This window comes from Balaenoptera acutorostrata, chromosome 8 (assembly GCF_949987535.1).
Source record: "Balaenoptera acutorostrata chromosome 8, mBalAcu1.1, whole genome shotgun sequence".
Classification (NCBI taxonomy): Eukaryota; Metazoa; Chordata; class Mammalia; order Artiodactyla; family Balaenopteridae; genus Balaenoptera; species Balaenoptera acutorostrata.
In genome coordinates this window covers 98966798-98980286 of record NC_080071.1, presented here as the reverse complement: position 1 = coordinate 98980286, position 13489 = coordinate 98966798, and the positions used below count along the sequence as shown (strand labels likewise).

Sequence of the window (13489 nt, the reverse complement as noted above, 5' to 3'; positions counted from 1 at the left end):
CCACATTTATAGGACTGTGAGGCAAGATGCAAGCTTCTTCACTCTCTCCGCTTCCAATTTTTTCTTCATCATCAGTAGAGTCTGGCTTCTTAGGAACTATGTTTAAAAACATCATTCATTATAACAATCATTAAATATGATTTTAAATTAAGAAATGTTTAAATTTGCATGAAGGATATATGTTATTCACAAAAACACATAAATATCATTGTCAAGTGCTCAAATTACAAAAGTAAAAACTATCATTATTATTCTCACATGACATCTAGTAATAACACTTTGCCACTCCATGTCAAAGATAGAAAGACAGTGACAGTGTTACGATGGAGGGAAGCCCTAAAGAAGGGGAAGCCCAGGGGTTGGCAAACTTTTTCATAAAGGGCCAGACAGCGAATATTTTAGTCTTTGCAGGCTATTTCAGTCTATTTCTGCAAATACTCTACTGTTGCAGCATGAAAACTGGCTAACTTTATTTATGAATGCTGTCATTTAAACTTCATATAATCTTCATGAATCATAGTCTTCTTTTGATTTTTTAAAAAATAATTTAAAAATGCAAAACCCAGCCTTAGCTCATGGGCGATACATAGCAAGTGGTAGGCTGCATTTGTCCCCAGACCCTAGTTTGCCCACTCTGGACTAGAGCATTGGTTCTGTCACCAGTGTGCAACTGAATCAATTAGATGCCTCTGACTATGTTAGTCTTTTTAATCAGAGAAATTTCTATTGAATTTGCAATGTGATATGTGGTATTGCTTCCGTACTTTTGGTCCTCTTCAAGGTTTCCAGTCTCATTCTTCTCAATATATAATATAAATAACAAGCAACACAATAATAAACCTGGGCAATAAAACATTAACACAACAGGTCTGGGTTGCTCAAACCCTGCAAATTCCCAAGAAAGGCCTGTCCCATCAGCACTGGCTCTTGACCAGCTCCTGCGAACTGAGCTCTGAAACCTTGGTATGTTCTGCCTGAGAAGAGTGTGTCTGAGGCACAGGACCACCTTTACCGTGTAACCAGACAGCTTGTGACTTACGGCAACTGCCTGTTTCTACTCTGGATGGAGTCTGGGCAGCTGAGAGCAATCACGCAGGCCCCACATGGCCATGTGACTGACTCCCAACAACAACCCTGGACACCAAGGTTCAGGTGAGCATCCCTGACTGACAGTCCTTCACACGTGTCACACGTCACTGCTGAGAGAACCAAGCACGACCCTGTGTGATTCACTGGAGGGAACACTGGAAGCCCGGACCCGGTTTCCTTTGGAATTCCCTCCATGCACCTCTCCTTTTGCTAATTTTTATCTGTACCCTTTCACAGTAATAACTAAGAGTATAATAGTTCTTCCGAGTCCTGTGGAGCCCTACCAGTAAATCATCAAACTTAGCACAGCACCAGGAATATTAATTATTTCTATGTTACAATTAAATATATCAACCCGCATCATCAATAAAGTTTAAGCAGTGACAGTGTGAGCTCAGAGTCCAGGGAGGCAATGGCCACGCGGGGATGGGGCCATCCTCCCTCACGCTGAGATGGCAGTCTCTGAGTTTCCTGGCTACCTGGGTTAAAGGGATCTCAGAAGTGTTCCTGCCATATCTCCTGATTCAGAGCATCTCCAGGATCCAGATAAGCTGCGGTTTAAGCTCAGGAACAATCAATTCAGGATGGCTTCTAAAATAAGTTAGTCTTTCATGGCATTGTTTGTAATGTCCATCAAAAACTCAGTAATTAATATTGCTTAATAAGCTAATCTGGGAATAAATCAATATAATTCATAAGAATATAATCAGATATTTTGGTAGACTTGCTTATAATCACAAGTGACCAAATTAGAAAGTATGTATTTTCACTCAAATTTTGGTTAATACAAAAACTCTTTTCCATATCCCTACACAGTTGTTTCCTGAAAATATCAGTAACTCTTTTGGTTCCTTTTATAACAATCTTCCATGTTTCAGAATACTCAATATTGCCAAAGAAAAACATTTCTTCACAAGAATGGCAAGATTAATTGAAAGATTAAACGTTCCCATATATCTCATTACCAGGACAAGTGATTAAAAAAACACTTCCCTTTCCCCATCAATTTAATAAAGTTTACAGTATTTTCAGCATCAATTTACTAGTTACCAAATCATAACATACTCAATCTCAAAGTTGCATCATCATCTGATATCTTGGAAAAATAAGCAGGATTTGCACACTTAACCATAAATACACATAACAAACATTATGGCACTTGTGAAAATGCCACAATTGGTGAGCAGCAGCCCACAGCCTCACTGCAACCACAGACACCTACACGGGGACACACTCTGAAAGAATCCTCCTACCTTTTACCTTCTTACCTCTCTTCTTCCTTCGTTCTCGAATTATCTTCTGAGCTATCCTCCTCCAACGGGGCAAAGAACTTAACAGTTTAAACTTGGACATTATAGAGAGGTCATTACAAACTGCAGGTCTCAGTTCATTAAAGAGGAACCTCAAACGTTCAATGACTGGGGCACAGACCTCCTTGTAAGAACGGCCCTGTTCTTGATGTGTCTACAAAGTTAAATATGAAAGAACAACTTAACAACAAATACTTTGCCAACTATCCACAAAGCACAGAAGAAAGAAAATCAAAATCTGTTTACCTTAATGAGTGAGCATTTTGCTTGGTAGACAACTCTACAAACATCCACCACTGATTTAGGCAACGTTCTGTGCTTCACTTGCTCAATACCAAGTGTACCTGCATAAACTAAAGATAATGCCACGTGACCTGTAAAAGATATTTAAAAGAAAGGGCAGGGTAGGAATGAATGTGTACTACATGTCAGTTGAAAGATCTACAGTACGGCTAAAATACTGAGCGTCATACCTAAATCTTCATGTTTTAAGAGGCAGCATAACAGCAAGCGGCCGACCTCCTCCACAGGATGCTCAGGAGGAAAGGTGATGGGTGTGGTCAAGTGGCACTGCCTACAGTACCTTTCTATCTGACACAGAAAGTCCTGCAACAGAAACAGCTGGAGGTAACTTCAGAGCCAACCTCACAACATCATCATGAATTCTAAACTAAGTGCCATAGCTTCTAAAACCTCACCGGACATTGAACTGAACCAGCCTCTTACCTCAAAACCAGCCCTCCAAATAATATGTAAACAAAGTCTGTGCTAAGCTAACCAAAGCCTGTGCTAAGGTGTTCACAAGTCAAAGTCCTAAGGTAAACAAAGGACACTGAGTGTGGGAAGGCCTCACTCACCTTCACATTGTGGTCCTGAATGTTATTGTCAGCAATGGCTTGCAGGAATGCCTGGGAATGGTCACCCAGCGCCCGTCTGTGGGAGTAGAGCCGGGACTTGCTGGCAGGAGTGCCCCCTGGAGAGCTACAGTGGTCCTCATCTTTCTCCTCATTGTAGCTGTAGTGGATCTGGCTAGTCTGCAGGCCTCCAGAGAAGATGGATGACTGAAGCCACTCTAGAGGGTGCACACGCAAACATTAAAAAGAAACCTGAGTGCATTGTTCAGAAATAAATACTGAAAGAAAAAAAAAAAAAAAAGATAGAAAACTACTTCATTTAGGAGGTGAAATTCAGGATCATTCATATGAAAGTCGCATCTAACATATTTACATAGATTGGCTTATAATTCCTATATCTATGTGAAAAAAGGTAACACTTTCTGGTTACTCAACACATCTTAAGCATGGTATCAGAACCCAATATAATAGTTCCAGTCCAACATTTACCGGATACCTGCTCAAACATGGAGCTGTCCAGATCCACAGAAACCACGTGAAGACTAGAGCTATGCCTTCCAACAGGGAGAAGAGCACTGAGGCACCACCTACACAAGTAATCACCGATTTCAATTGGGATAACCACAGGCTACAAGTACTACGGGGAGATGACCGTGCAGCAACAAGCCCCCGACTACTCGGAGCGACGGTAAGGAATTTGCTGTGATCTGGATGAAGACCAAGGCGCTGAGCATCCAGGCAGGAGAACAGCACGTGTGAAGGGTTCCATGAAGAAAAACATGCTCAGGGCAGCACGTCTCCCTAGAGCATTAATCAATTAATAATAATAAGAGACTACTGAACATACAACACAAGATCTTAAGTAAGGGACAGATACCTGGAAACCTGAGATCCAGTAGGCTATAAAGGAGACCTGTGCTGAGGCACAGGTCAGACCCCATAAGAACATGCCACCCATCAGTGCACATACGGATACTCATTATAACTGCTATGAGTGAGATTCACCAAAGAATAATCAGTTTTTACATAACTACAGATTTCTTTTCAATAACTGTTATCAAAATATTCCTCCAAAACCCAAGCAATCAAATCCGGATGCACTCAATGTTCTTTTACTGGAAATTTAGATTTTAGAGCATTCAGGAGCATTCATCAAAGTGTCACATTAATTCTTCTAAAACACAAATGTGATCAGACCCTCCCTGAACCTCTCCATTTAGAACTCCCTCTTGTCCCTTTTTTTTTTATAAATTTATTTTTTTTATTTATTTATTTGTTTGTTTTTTTTTTATTTTTGGCTGCATTGGGTCTTCATTGCTGAGCAGGCTTTCTCTAGTTGCGGCGAGCGAGGGCTACTCTTCATTGCGGTGCACGGGCTTCTCATTGTGGTGGCTTCTCTTGTTGTGGAGCACGGGCTCTAGGCACGTGGGCTCAGTAGTTGTGGCTCGCAGGCTCTAGAGTGCAGGCTCAGTAGTTGTGGCGCACGGGTTTAGTTGCTCCGCGGCATGTGGGAATCTTCCCGGACCAGGGCTCGAACCTGTGTCCCCTGCATTGGCAGGCGGATTCTTAACCACTGCGCCACCAGGGAAGCCCCCTCCCTTGTGTCTCTTAAAGATACTGCTCCAATGGTGGCTTCTGACGTCCTAGAGTGGACAGACCCCCACACACCGGGCCCATAACACCTACTGCTCCCCACTACGCTGACGCTTCCCAGTTCCTTGCCAAAAATCTGCAAATCTACGATACTATAGGTCTTTTTTATTTTTTTTTTTATTTTTTTTTATTTTTGGCTGCGTTGGCTCGTTGCTGCGCAGGCTTTCTCTAGTTGCATTGAGTGGGGGCTTTTCATTGCGGTGCGTGGTCATTCTCACTGCGGTGGCTTCTCCTGTTGCAGAGCATGGGCTCTAGGTGTGCGGTCTTCAGTAGTTACAGCACTCGGGCTCAGCAGTTGTGGCTCGTGGGCTCTAGAGCGCAGGCTCAGTAGCTGTGGCGCACAGGCTTAGTCGCTCCGCGGCATGTGGGATCTTCCTGGACCAGGGCTCGAACCCGTGTCCCCCGCATTGGCAGGCGGATTCTTAACCACTGTGCCACCAGGAAAGTCCCCTACAGGTCTTCAGAGGAAGAAAAGTCCACTGTCTTAGAGGCTCTGCAGACAGCAAAGCGCCCAGCACATACACCAAGGGTGCGCTCCAGAAGGCAGGCTGAGCAGGCACCATGATCATCCCTGCCCACGAGCCTTCTCCCCCGACCCTATACATACACAAGCAGCTCGAAGCTGACTTTCTCAATGATGCCCTCACACACCCAGTCTGCTGGGACTCCAATTTCAGGATGGCTCCACCTCCACGAAGTCTTCCCCTCCACCCCCTCCCCACTTCCCAAACCACTTACAAATGTCTCCATTTTATCCTCTACCACCATCCAACCTGACCTGCTTATCGTGTCTGGCTCATCATCACACAGGAAGCACCTGAGGGCAGAGGTGCACCTAATTCTACACCTACTACACCCTCAGAGCCTAACATGGTAATTCACATGAGAAATTACTCAATAGATGCTTGTTGGAAAGACAGATGGAGAAACGCACAAATATGTGAAGAGATATTTAAACCTATCTTATGGGATATGGAGAAAATGTAATATTTTCGTGGTTACAAAGGTTGCCATCCCAAAATGTATTGGATTTGAGTGGTAAAAACGCAATGCTCAAACAGAACAGCATTCCTAAGAGGAATAGCCAGTCCACATCACGTGGATTTCTAGGCACACAGGGAGATGACAGCCGAGTTGAGCCGATCTGTTAGAGAATGCAGAAGTGAGACCACGCACAGGCCCAACCTTCCTACATACCTGTTAGCTTCCTGTGCTGCCACAGATCGTGAGTCCAGATGAAAGCCGCTCACAGCTATTTCTATTAACTGATTTAGTCTCACTATCCTTATTTTTCCTCACCAATAACTGTGTTGATTCTTCCTGTTCTATTCTCAGTGGCACTTACAGCTCAGCTAAAATAACCTGCTAATCTGTTAGCAGAAAACAAAATTTTTCTTACTGGCACATTCGACCTCAACTGGAGACAGCGGTGTGCTCATAGCTAAATAGGAAGCGTGTAACCCAAGGAGTAGGCCCAGATTTCTTTCAGTGTCTATAAGAGGTGAAGACAGACTTCCCAAATCTGGTATGGTAACAATTTCTTGGTCAGGCTGCAAAAGATAAATTTCATCATCAGTATGAGAAAACAGGGTTAATTAACATTAAACCAAGAAGACCCACAGCTTTATCTTTAAACAAGACATACTGCCATAATAAAGACTATATCCTATAATAGGGAGATCAGGCTGCTACCAAAATAACAGAAGATATAAGGCAGACAGTATATGCATAAGTCTGGTAGAAAATCCAAAGCAGTGATAAACCACTTGGCTAGAAAATTCCTTAGGGAATCAAATAGAAGTTAGAAAAGAAAGGGATCTCATGAAAATAATCTTAAATGTTGCCAGCCACATGACAATTTATAAACAAAGTTAATTTTTCCCTTCATAAAATGCTTCAAACATTACCCTTGAGGCATAACTTAATAAATTTTATTACCTCTGTATCCATATCTGGAAAGCCTATCCCAATATATGAATCCCAATGCTAATGAATATATAGAATGGACATATTTCTATTCTAAAAAATTATGCTACTAAATAGTTCCTCCCCAAAATTATGTATCTCAAGATGGTAAGTCCTTCCAAATTTCTACATAGGATTATAATAAAATCGTAAAGACAAAAAGTTAACCTCTTTTTTTTTTTTGTGGAACAAGGTCTATGTTTCTTACAAATTAACAATTTTAAAATTATTTTTCAAGGCCAATACATCATAAACTACATGAATAAATGTAAATTGAGTTATGAAAAAAATCTCTAAAAGATCTTTATGTTTATCACTGAATAATGTCCCCCTCCCCCAAAAGATCCAACCAGCAATATTTCAGGGTAAAAGCCACTTCTCAGAAATACCCAGAGAGGGTCTCCACTGAAGTCCACCTTGGCGCTCACTGCACATAGCCTCACCTCCAGATACTGGCCAACACAGAAGGCATGCATTGATTCCCGCGTGTCTTCAAACTGCAAAGCAGCTTCCAAAGCTACCACCGGGTCTTCCCCTACAAACTGAGCTGAAACAAAACAGACAAAAGCAACATGACTTCAGTACAGTTTGCCTAGGCATTTATAGTAGAAATGGCAAGTGGGAAATAGATTAGGCAGGTTAACTCCAAAGTGAGGGTTACCAAAGTAATGTGATCTCTCATCCTCTCCCAGGGCTGTCTGGGTCAACTCAGAACTTGGAACAAGTTCCAACAAGTGTTGGAACAAAAAATGCATAATGATAAGAAATTTTGCATATGTGCCTGAATTTGCTGTGGTAGGACAGACCCCAAAGTCACTGACAGATTAAAATGTTTGGGTGCTGGAGCAGTACTAAATTGATCATTTTAAACCAAATGCTCTGCTTAAAATAACACATCTGCAACTTCTAACCATGAAGTAAAAAGCGAGGCCTTACCAAGAATACTATTTCCTGTTAATGACTGCGTCTGGAAGTCCTTTATATCATACACTTTCCCATCAATCACGGTCCAAAAGCCTCCATCTTTGTTATGGTTCTCCAAATCAGCCTTGCGTATAAGCGTCACTTCCTCATTATTTCTACAGTTCTGACCTGTAAAAAATGACTCTGTGTATACAGAAACCAAAATCAATGAATCAATAGATCAATAGATAACATGACTAGAACAAACTGTGTGAAAGAACTACAAGGTGAAATAGACAAATCCACAAACACGATGAGAAATTAACATACCTCTTACTATAACTATCACCACAAACAAAAATTCAGCAAGGATACAGAATGATTTAAAAACAAAAACAAAAACACCACATGAACAGCATGAATAGCAAGTATGGCCATATACCAAGCATTAGAGCAAATCTCAAAAAGTTTCAAATAAGTCAAGTTACACAGCATGGACACTGACGACAGTGCAGTTAAGTTAGAAATAGGGAATGGAACTCCCTGGTGGTCCAGTGGTTAGGACTCCATGCTTCCACTGCCGAGGGCCAGGTTCAATCTCGCAAGCCGTGCGGTACGGCCAAAAATAAATAAATAAGTAAACAAACAAACGAATGAATGAACAGTATAAACAGGTAACAAAAAATAAATAAAAATCTCTACATATTTGAAAATTATGAAATATATTTCATAAATTCCCAGAAAAAAATGACTATGGAAATCAGACAACTGAAATGAACAATAATGAAAATACTACACATCAACACTTGTGACATACAGCTAAATGTATGTTTGAGGGCATTTCTACCTTTAAATGTATATATTAGGAAAAAAGAAAAGCTAAAAAGTAAGCTAACAAACATAAAATCAATAAAATTCAATGAGTTCATAATGATACTCAAAAAAAAAAAGAAAACCTCATGGGTCACCTCTGGAAGCATTAGGACTCCAACTTAATATTACAAACAATGGTGACCGAGGGGTGGGGTGGTGGTGAATCAAGCCAGGATCACATCCTCCCTGTGCAAACTGTACCTTATGCTACCAAACAGCGGAGGGCAAGGTTGCTGGGGGACTGCACAGAGGACACGTTATACATGAACTCCCTGGTCCACGTGAACAGAACTGAAGGTGGGACCGCCCACCATCACAGGCCTCTGAGCCGATGAAACAAAAAGCACACACACTCTGACCCATCAAAACTGAATCCAAATCTCATTAAGCCTATACATATCATCAGATGTTTACAGAAAATGTAACTGACAGAAGATGTTATGACTTGAGGAAGAAAATGCAATCAACCAAGTTCAGAAAATATGAAATTCTCCAGAACAAATGTCCCACTTCTTTGAAAAATAAACAGTATGACAAAAGAGAGGGAGAGGAGAGCCTGGAAATACACTGTTGGGGAAAAAGAGACTCAAGTATATATCACCCAACTGCAACATACAGAACTTGTTTAGATCCTGACTCAAAATAACCACTAATAAAAAGATTAATGAATCACTGTTAATCTTAGGATAATGAGATTGTGGTTTTATTCTCCCAAAAAAGTTCTTATCATTAACAGGTGAAGTGCGTGAAAATGTTTTAAAGACAGAAATATGCTTTAAAATAATACAATCAATCAATCAGATAGAAAGTGTAGGAGTGCTTCGGGAATGTGAATTTTTTTTTTTTTTTGGCCACACCACGCAGCATGCAGGATCTTAGTTCCCAGCCAGGAATGGAACCTGTGCCCCCTGCAGTGGAAGCTCGGAGTCCTAACCACTGAAATGCCAGCAAAATCCCCAGGAATCTGAATACTTTTTATTCTACATTCATTATATTATTCTCTCTACTTTTACCTCTGTTAGAAAACTTTCATAATAAACATATTACAAAAACATCAATATGCTAACAATTATCATTTCTCAAAAAGTTAGAAAAATGTCAGATTAAACCCTAAGAAAGAAGAAAAATAAAGAAAGAACAGTGTGGTATCAGCATAATGACAGACATTTAGATCAACAGAAAAGAATAGAGAGTCCAGAAATAAATCCTCACAATATATAGTCAAATGATTTTTTTGACAAGGGTGGCAAGACCATTCAATGGGGAAAAAAGAACAGTCTTTAGAAATAAATGGTGCTGGGAAAACTGAATATTCAATTGCAAATGAATCAAGTTGGACCCCTACCTTTCACCATACACAAAAATTAACTCAAAATAGATTAAAGACCTAAACATAAGAGTTAAAACTAGAAAACAGAAAACTCTTGGACTTCCCTGGTGGTCCAGTGGTTGAGACTCTGCACCTCCAAGGCAAGGGGCGCGGGTTTGATCCCTGGTCGGGGAACTAAGATCCCACATGCTGAACGGCACAGCCAAAAAAAAAAAAGAAGTGTGTGTGTGTGTGTGTGTGTGTGTATCTTAGAAGAAAATTTAGGAGGAAAGCTTAATGACACTGGATTTGGCAATGATATTTTTAGACAAGACATCAAACGCACAGGCAACCTTCATCAAAAAAAAAAATCAAAGTACACTATCAACAGAATGAAAAAGCAACCCAGAGAATGAGAGAAAATATTTGCAAATCATATATATCCAGAATACGTAAGAAACTCCTACAACTCTACAATAACAACAAAAAATCTGACTCAAAGGTAGGAAAAGGGGGGATTCCCTAGTAGTCCAGTGGTTACGACTCTGCACTTCCACTGCAGGGGGCACGGGTTCGATCTCTGGTCGGGGATCCTGGATCACACAGGATGGCAAAAAAACAAAAAAAAAAGTTGGAAAAAGACTTGAAAAGACATTTCTCCAAAGATATGCACATGGTCAACAGGCACATAAACAGATGCACAACACCACTAATCATTAGGGAAAACCAAATCAAAACTACAATGTAATACCACTTCATCCAAACAGGATGGCTATTATTTAAAAAACAGACAACAAATGTTGGCAAAGAGGTGGAGAAATTAGAACCCTTCCTTGTGCATTGCCTGTGGGAATATAAAATGGTATAGCTACTGTAGAAAACAGTATGGCAATTCCTTAAGAAATTAAACATGGAATTATCATATGATTCAGCAATCCCACTTTTGGCTATATACCCAAAAGAAGTGAAAGCAGGGACTCAAGACATCTACACAGCCATATTCACAGCAGCATTAGTCACAACAGCCAAAAGGTGGAAACAGTCAAGTATCCATCAACAGATGAATGGATAAAAAGGGTGTGGTTTGTACACGTGTGTATACACACACACACACACACACATATATATACACCATATATACATATATATATGCTATATTTATACACATATATATATACCAAATATATGTGATGGAATACTACTCAGCCATAAAAAAGAATGAAATTTTGCCATTTGCAACAACATGGATGGAAAAAAACTGTATAATCATCAAGAGTTGCAGAAAAAGTATTTGATGAAATTTAATATCCATTCACAGGACTTCCCTGGTGGCATAGTGGTTAAGAATCCACCTGCCAATGCAGGGGACGTGGATTCAATCCCTGGTGCAGGAAGATCCCACATGCCGGGGAGCAACTAAGCCCATGCGCCACAACTACTGAGCCTGCGCTCTAGAGCCCACGAGCCACAACTACTGAGGCCCGTGCACCACAACTACTGAGCCCGCGTGCTGCAACTACCGAAGCCCGCACGCCTAGAGCCCATTCTCCGCAACAAGAGAAGCCACCGCAATGAGAAGCCTGCACACCACAACGAAGAGTAGCCCCTCCTCACCGCAACTAGAGAAAGCCCGCGCACAGCAACAAAGACCCAACACAGCCAAAAATAAATAAATAAAATATAAATAAATAATTTTTAAAATCCATTCACCATTAAAGACGCATCACAAAGCAGAAACAGAAGGAAACATACTTAATATTTTAAGGTATCTACAAAGAAAGCCCTACAGCAAACATCATACTTCATGTGTGAACTTTGGAAAGATTTTCCTCTGCTCCTAGGAACAAGACAAGGATGCCCATTATCACCATTTCTATTCCACAGTGCGTTAGAGGTGCCAGCAAGTGCAATACTTCCGGGGCGAAGCTCTGTGCTCAGAAGCAGACACGGGCAGAGAGTCACCTGATTCAGACAAAAGTGGCCCTCTAGAGGAGAGACCACAACGGTCCTTTCACCCAAGGGTGCTGGCACAACGATCCTACGGACAAAATGCATATGGAAAAAAATGGCATGCGATCTCTTGGCACAGAGGAGGGACAGGGAGAACGTCCACGCTTTGTAGAGATGAGGCACAATCACTGTGGAAACCTGGCATTCTGTACTAAAACACGCCTTACAAACCACCAAGAAACAGACATGAGAATGTTTAAACAACTAAGTTGTTATGGGGCACATGCCTATCTGATAAAATGATCAAGAGAAGTAGGGGAGCGGCAAGCACACAGGTCCAGAGAGGGGAATCTTTCAGGGAGACAGAGACAGTGTTTGGGAGGGTCCTGCCTAATAAACGGCTTCCCCTGTGATCAGTCCCAAAGGTACTTTTGTGTATATGTTATACTTCACAATAAAAAAAGGTTTTACAATGAGTATGTTTGAACTGCTGATCAAGTTATATGCCTTCAACCATATACAGTAAACAGACAAAAGTCACAAATGACCATTTAAGTTCACAACAGTAGATGAATCGTGTTGAAAATATTAGCTATACTAAAAAATAAAAAATTATGCTCAATATCCTAAGGTCAGTTATTTTCCTCAGGACAACTGTTACTTTTCGTTTTAAGCTCCTATGTTATAGAAATGACAGTCTACAATGGCATAAGAAAAGGCCTACCTTGCTTGCTTTCCTATAAAATGAAAGTTGAACCACAACTTCAATTAATTCTGTGAGTCCAGGAAGTCATAATACTTAAGACTCAAAAGCATCAAAATTCAAAACTTTGAGAAGACAAGTTTCATTCCAATTTGGTAAGCACTAGAGACAGTATGGATGGGAAGTGCTCAGCTGACTATGGGAATTCCATAACTCATTAATGTCACATAACGCCAGTGAGTTTAAGAAAGTCCTCCCATATTAATGTCTGCCTCCAAAGTGGGACCATACCTAACCACCTCAACAGTACCTTCTGGAGACAATTTCCAAGAAAGGGTTTTCCAGAATGTTCTAAAATAATCCAATTCAGGATGTAACAACCATTACTAACAGAAAAATTTTCCTTAAATATAACCCAAATCTGTTCTGATTTGGATTATCTTTGTTTTCCATTTACACTACCATCAGTGAAAATGGCAATCACTGGTCTTCCTTTGTTAAACAGTCCTTCAAATGAAAAGGCAAGAACAGATTAGACTAGGACAAAACTTTCCTCAGTGAAAGTCTTTAAGTTAAGATGCCATACCCATGATGCCGGGCCAGGCTAACTCTTCATGGTCGTCCCTTTCCTTCCCTGGTGCCAGGTGGTTGAACCGATCCAGATGTTCTAAAAGGCCACCCAGCAGAGGGACAGCTCCAGCCTCCTGCATGAGACCAGCATTTTTACTGAGCAGAAGCACTATAGAAACTACTAGTTCTGGAAGGAGAATACCTACATTTAAAAAGAAAGAAAAAGGCATAAGATTTAAACAAAAGTGTTCATCCTATAAAACCATTCTGTAAGCTTGTGCTATGTTTAAATTCTGATAGATCACAAAAT

General features: G+C 40.7%; 1 protein-coding gene across 1 annotated transcript in view; it reads right to left on the bottom strand.

Annotated features, from left to right (window-relative positions):
- The window catches only part of HERC2 (HECT and RLD domain containing E3 ubiquitin protein ligase 2), a 214767-nt gene that overhangs the window by 115384 nt on the left and 85894 nt on the right, over window positions 1–13489 (bottom strand). The window contains exons 23-31 of the mRNA XM_057551376.1: window positions 13196–13381; window positions 7808–7978; window positions 7315–7418; window positions 6306–6456; window positions 3257–3471; window positions 2873–3005; window positions 2646–2773; window positions 2358–2553; window positions 5–96 (exon numbers count right to left, since the gene is read on the bottom strand). Of these exons, the coding sequence (XP_057407359.1) occupies window positions 5–96; window positions 2358–2553; window positions 2646–2773; window positions 2873–3005; window positions 3257–3471; window positions 6306–6456; window positions 7315–7418; window positions 7808–7978; window positions 13196–13381 (1376 nt within the window). The remainder of the gene's footprint in view (window positions 1–4; window positions 97–2357; window positions 2554–2645; window positions 2774–2872; window positions 3006–3256; window positions 3472–6305; window positions 6457–7314; window positions 7419–7807; window positions 7979–13195; window positions 13382–13489) is intronic.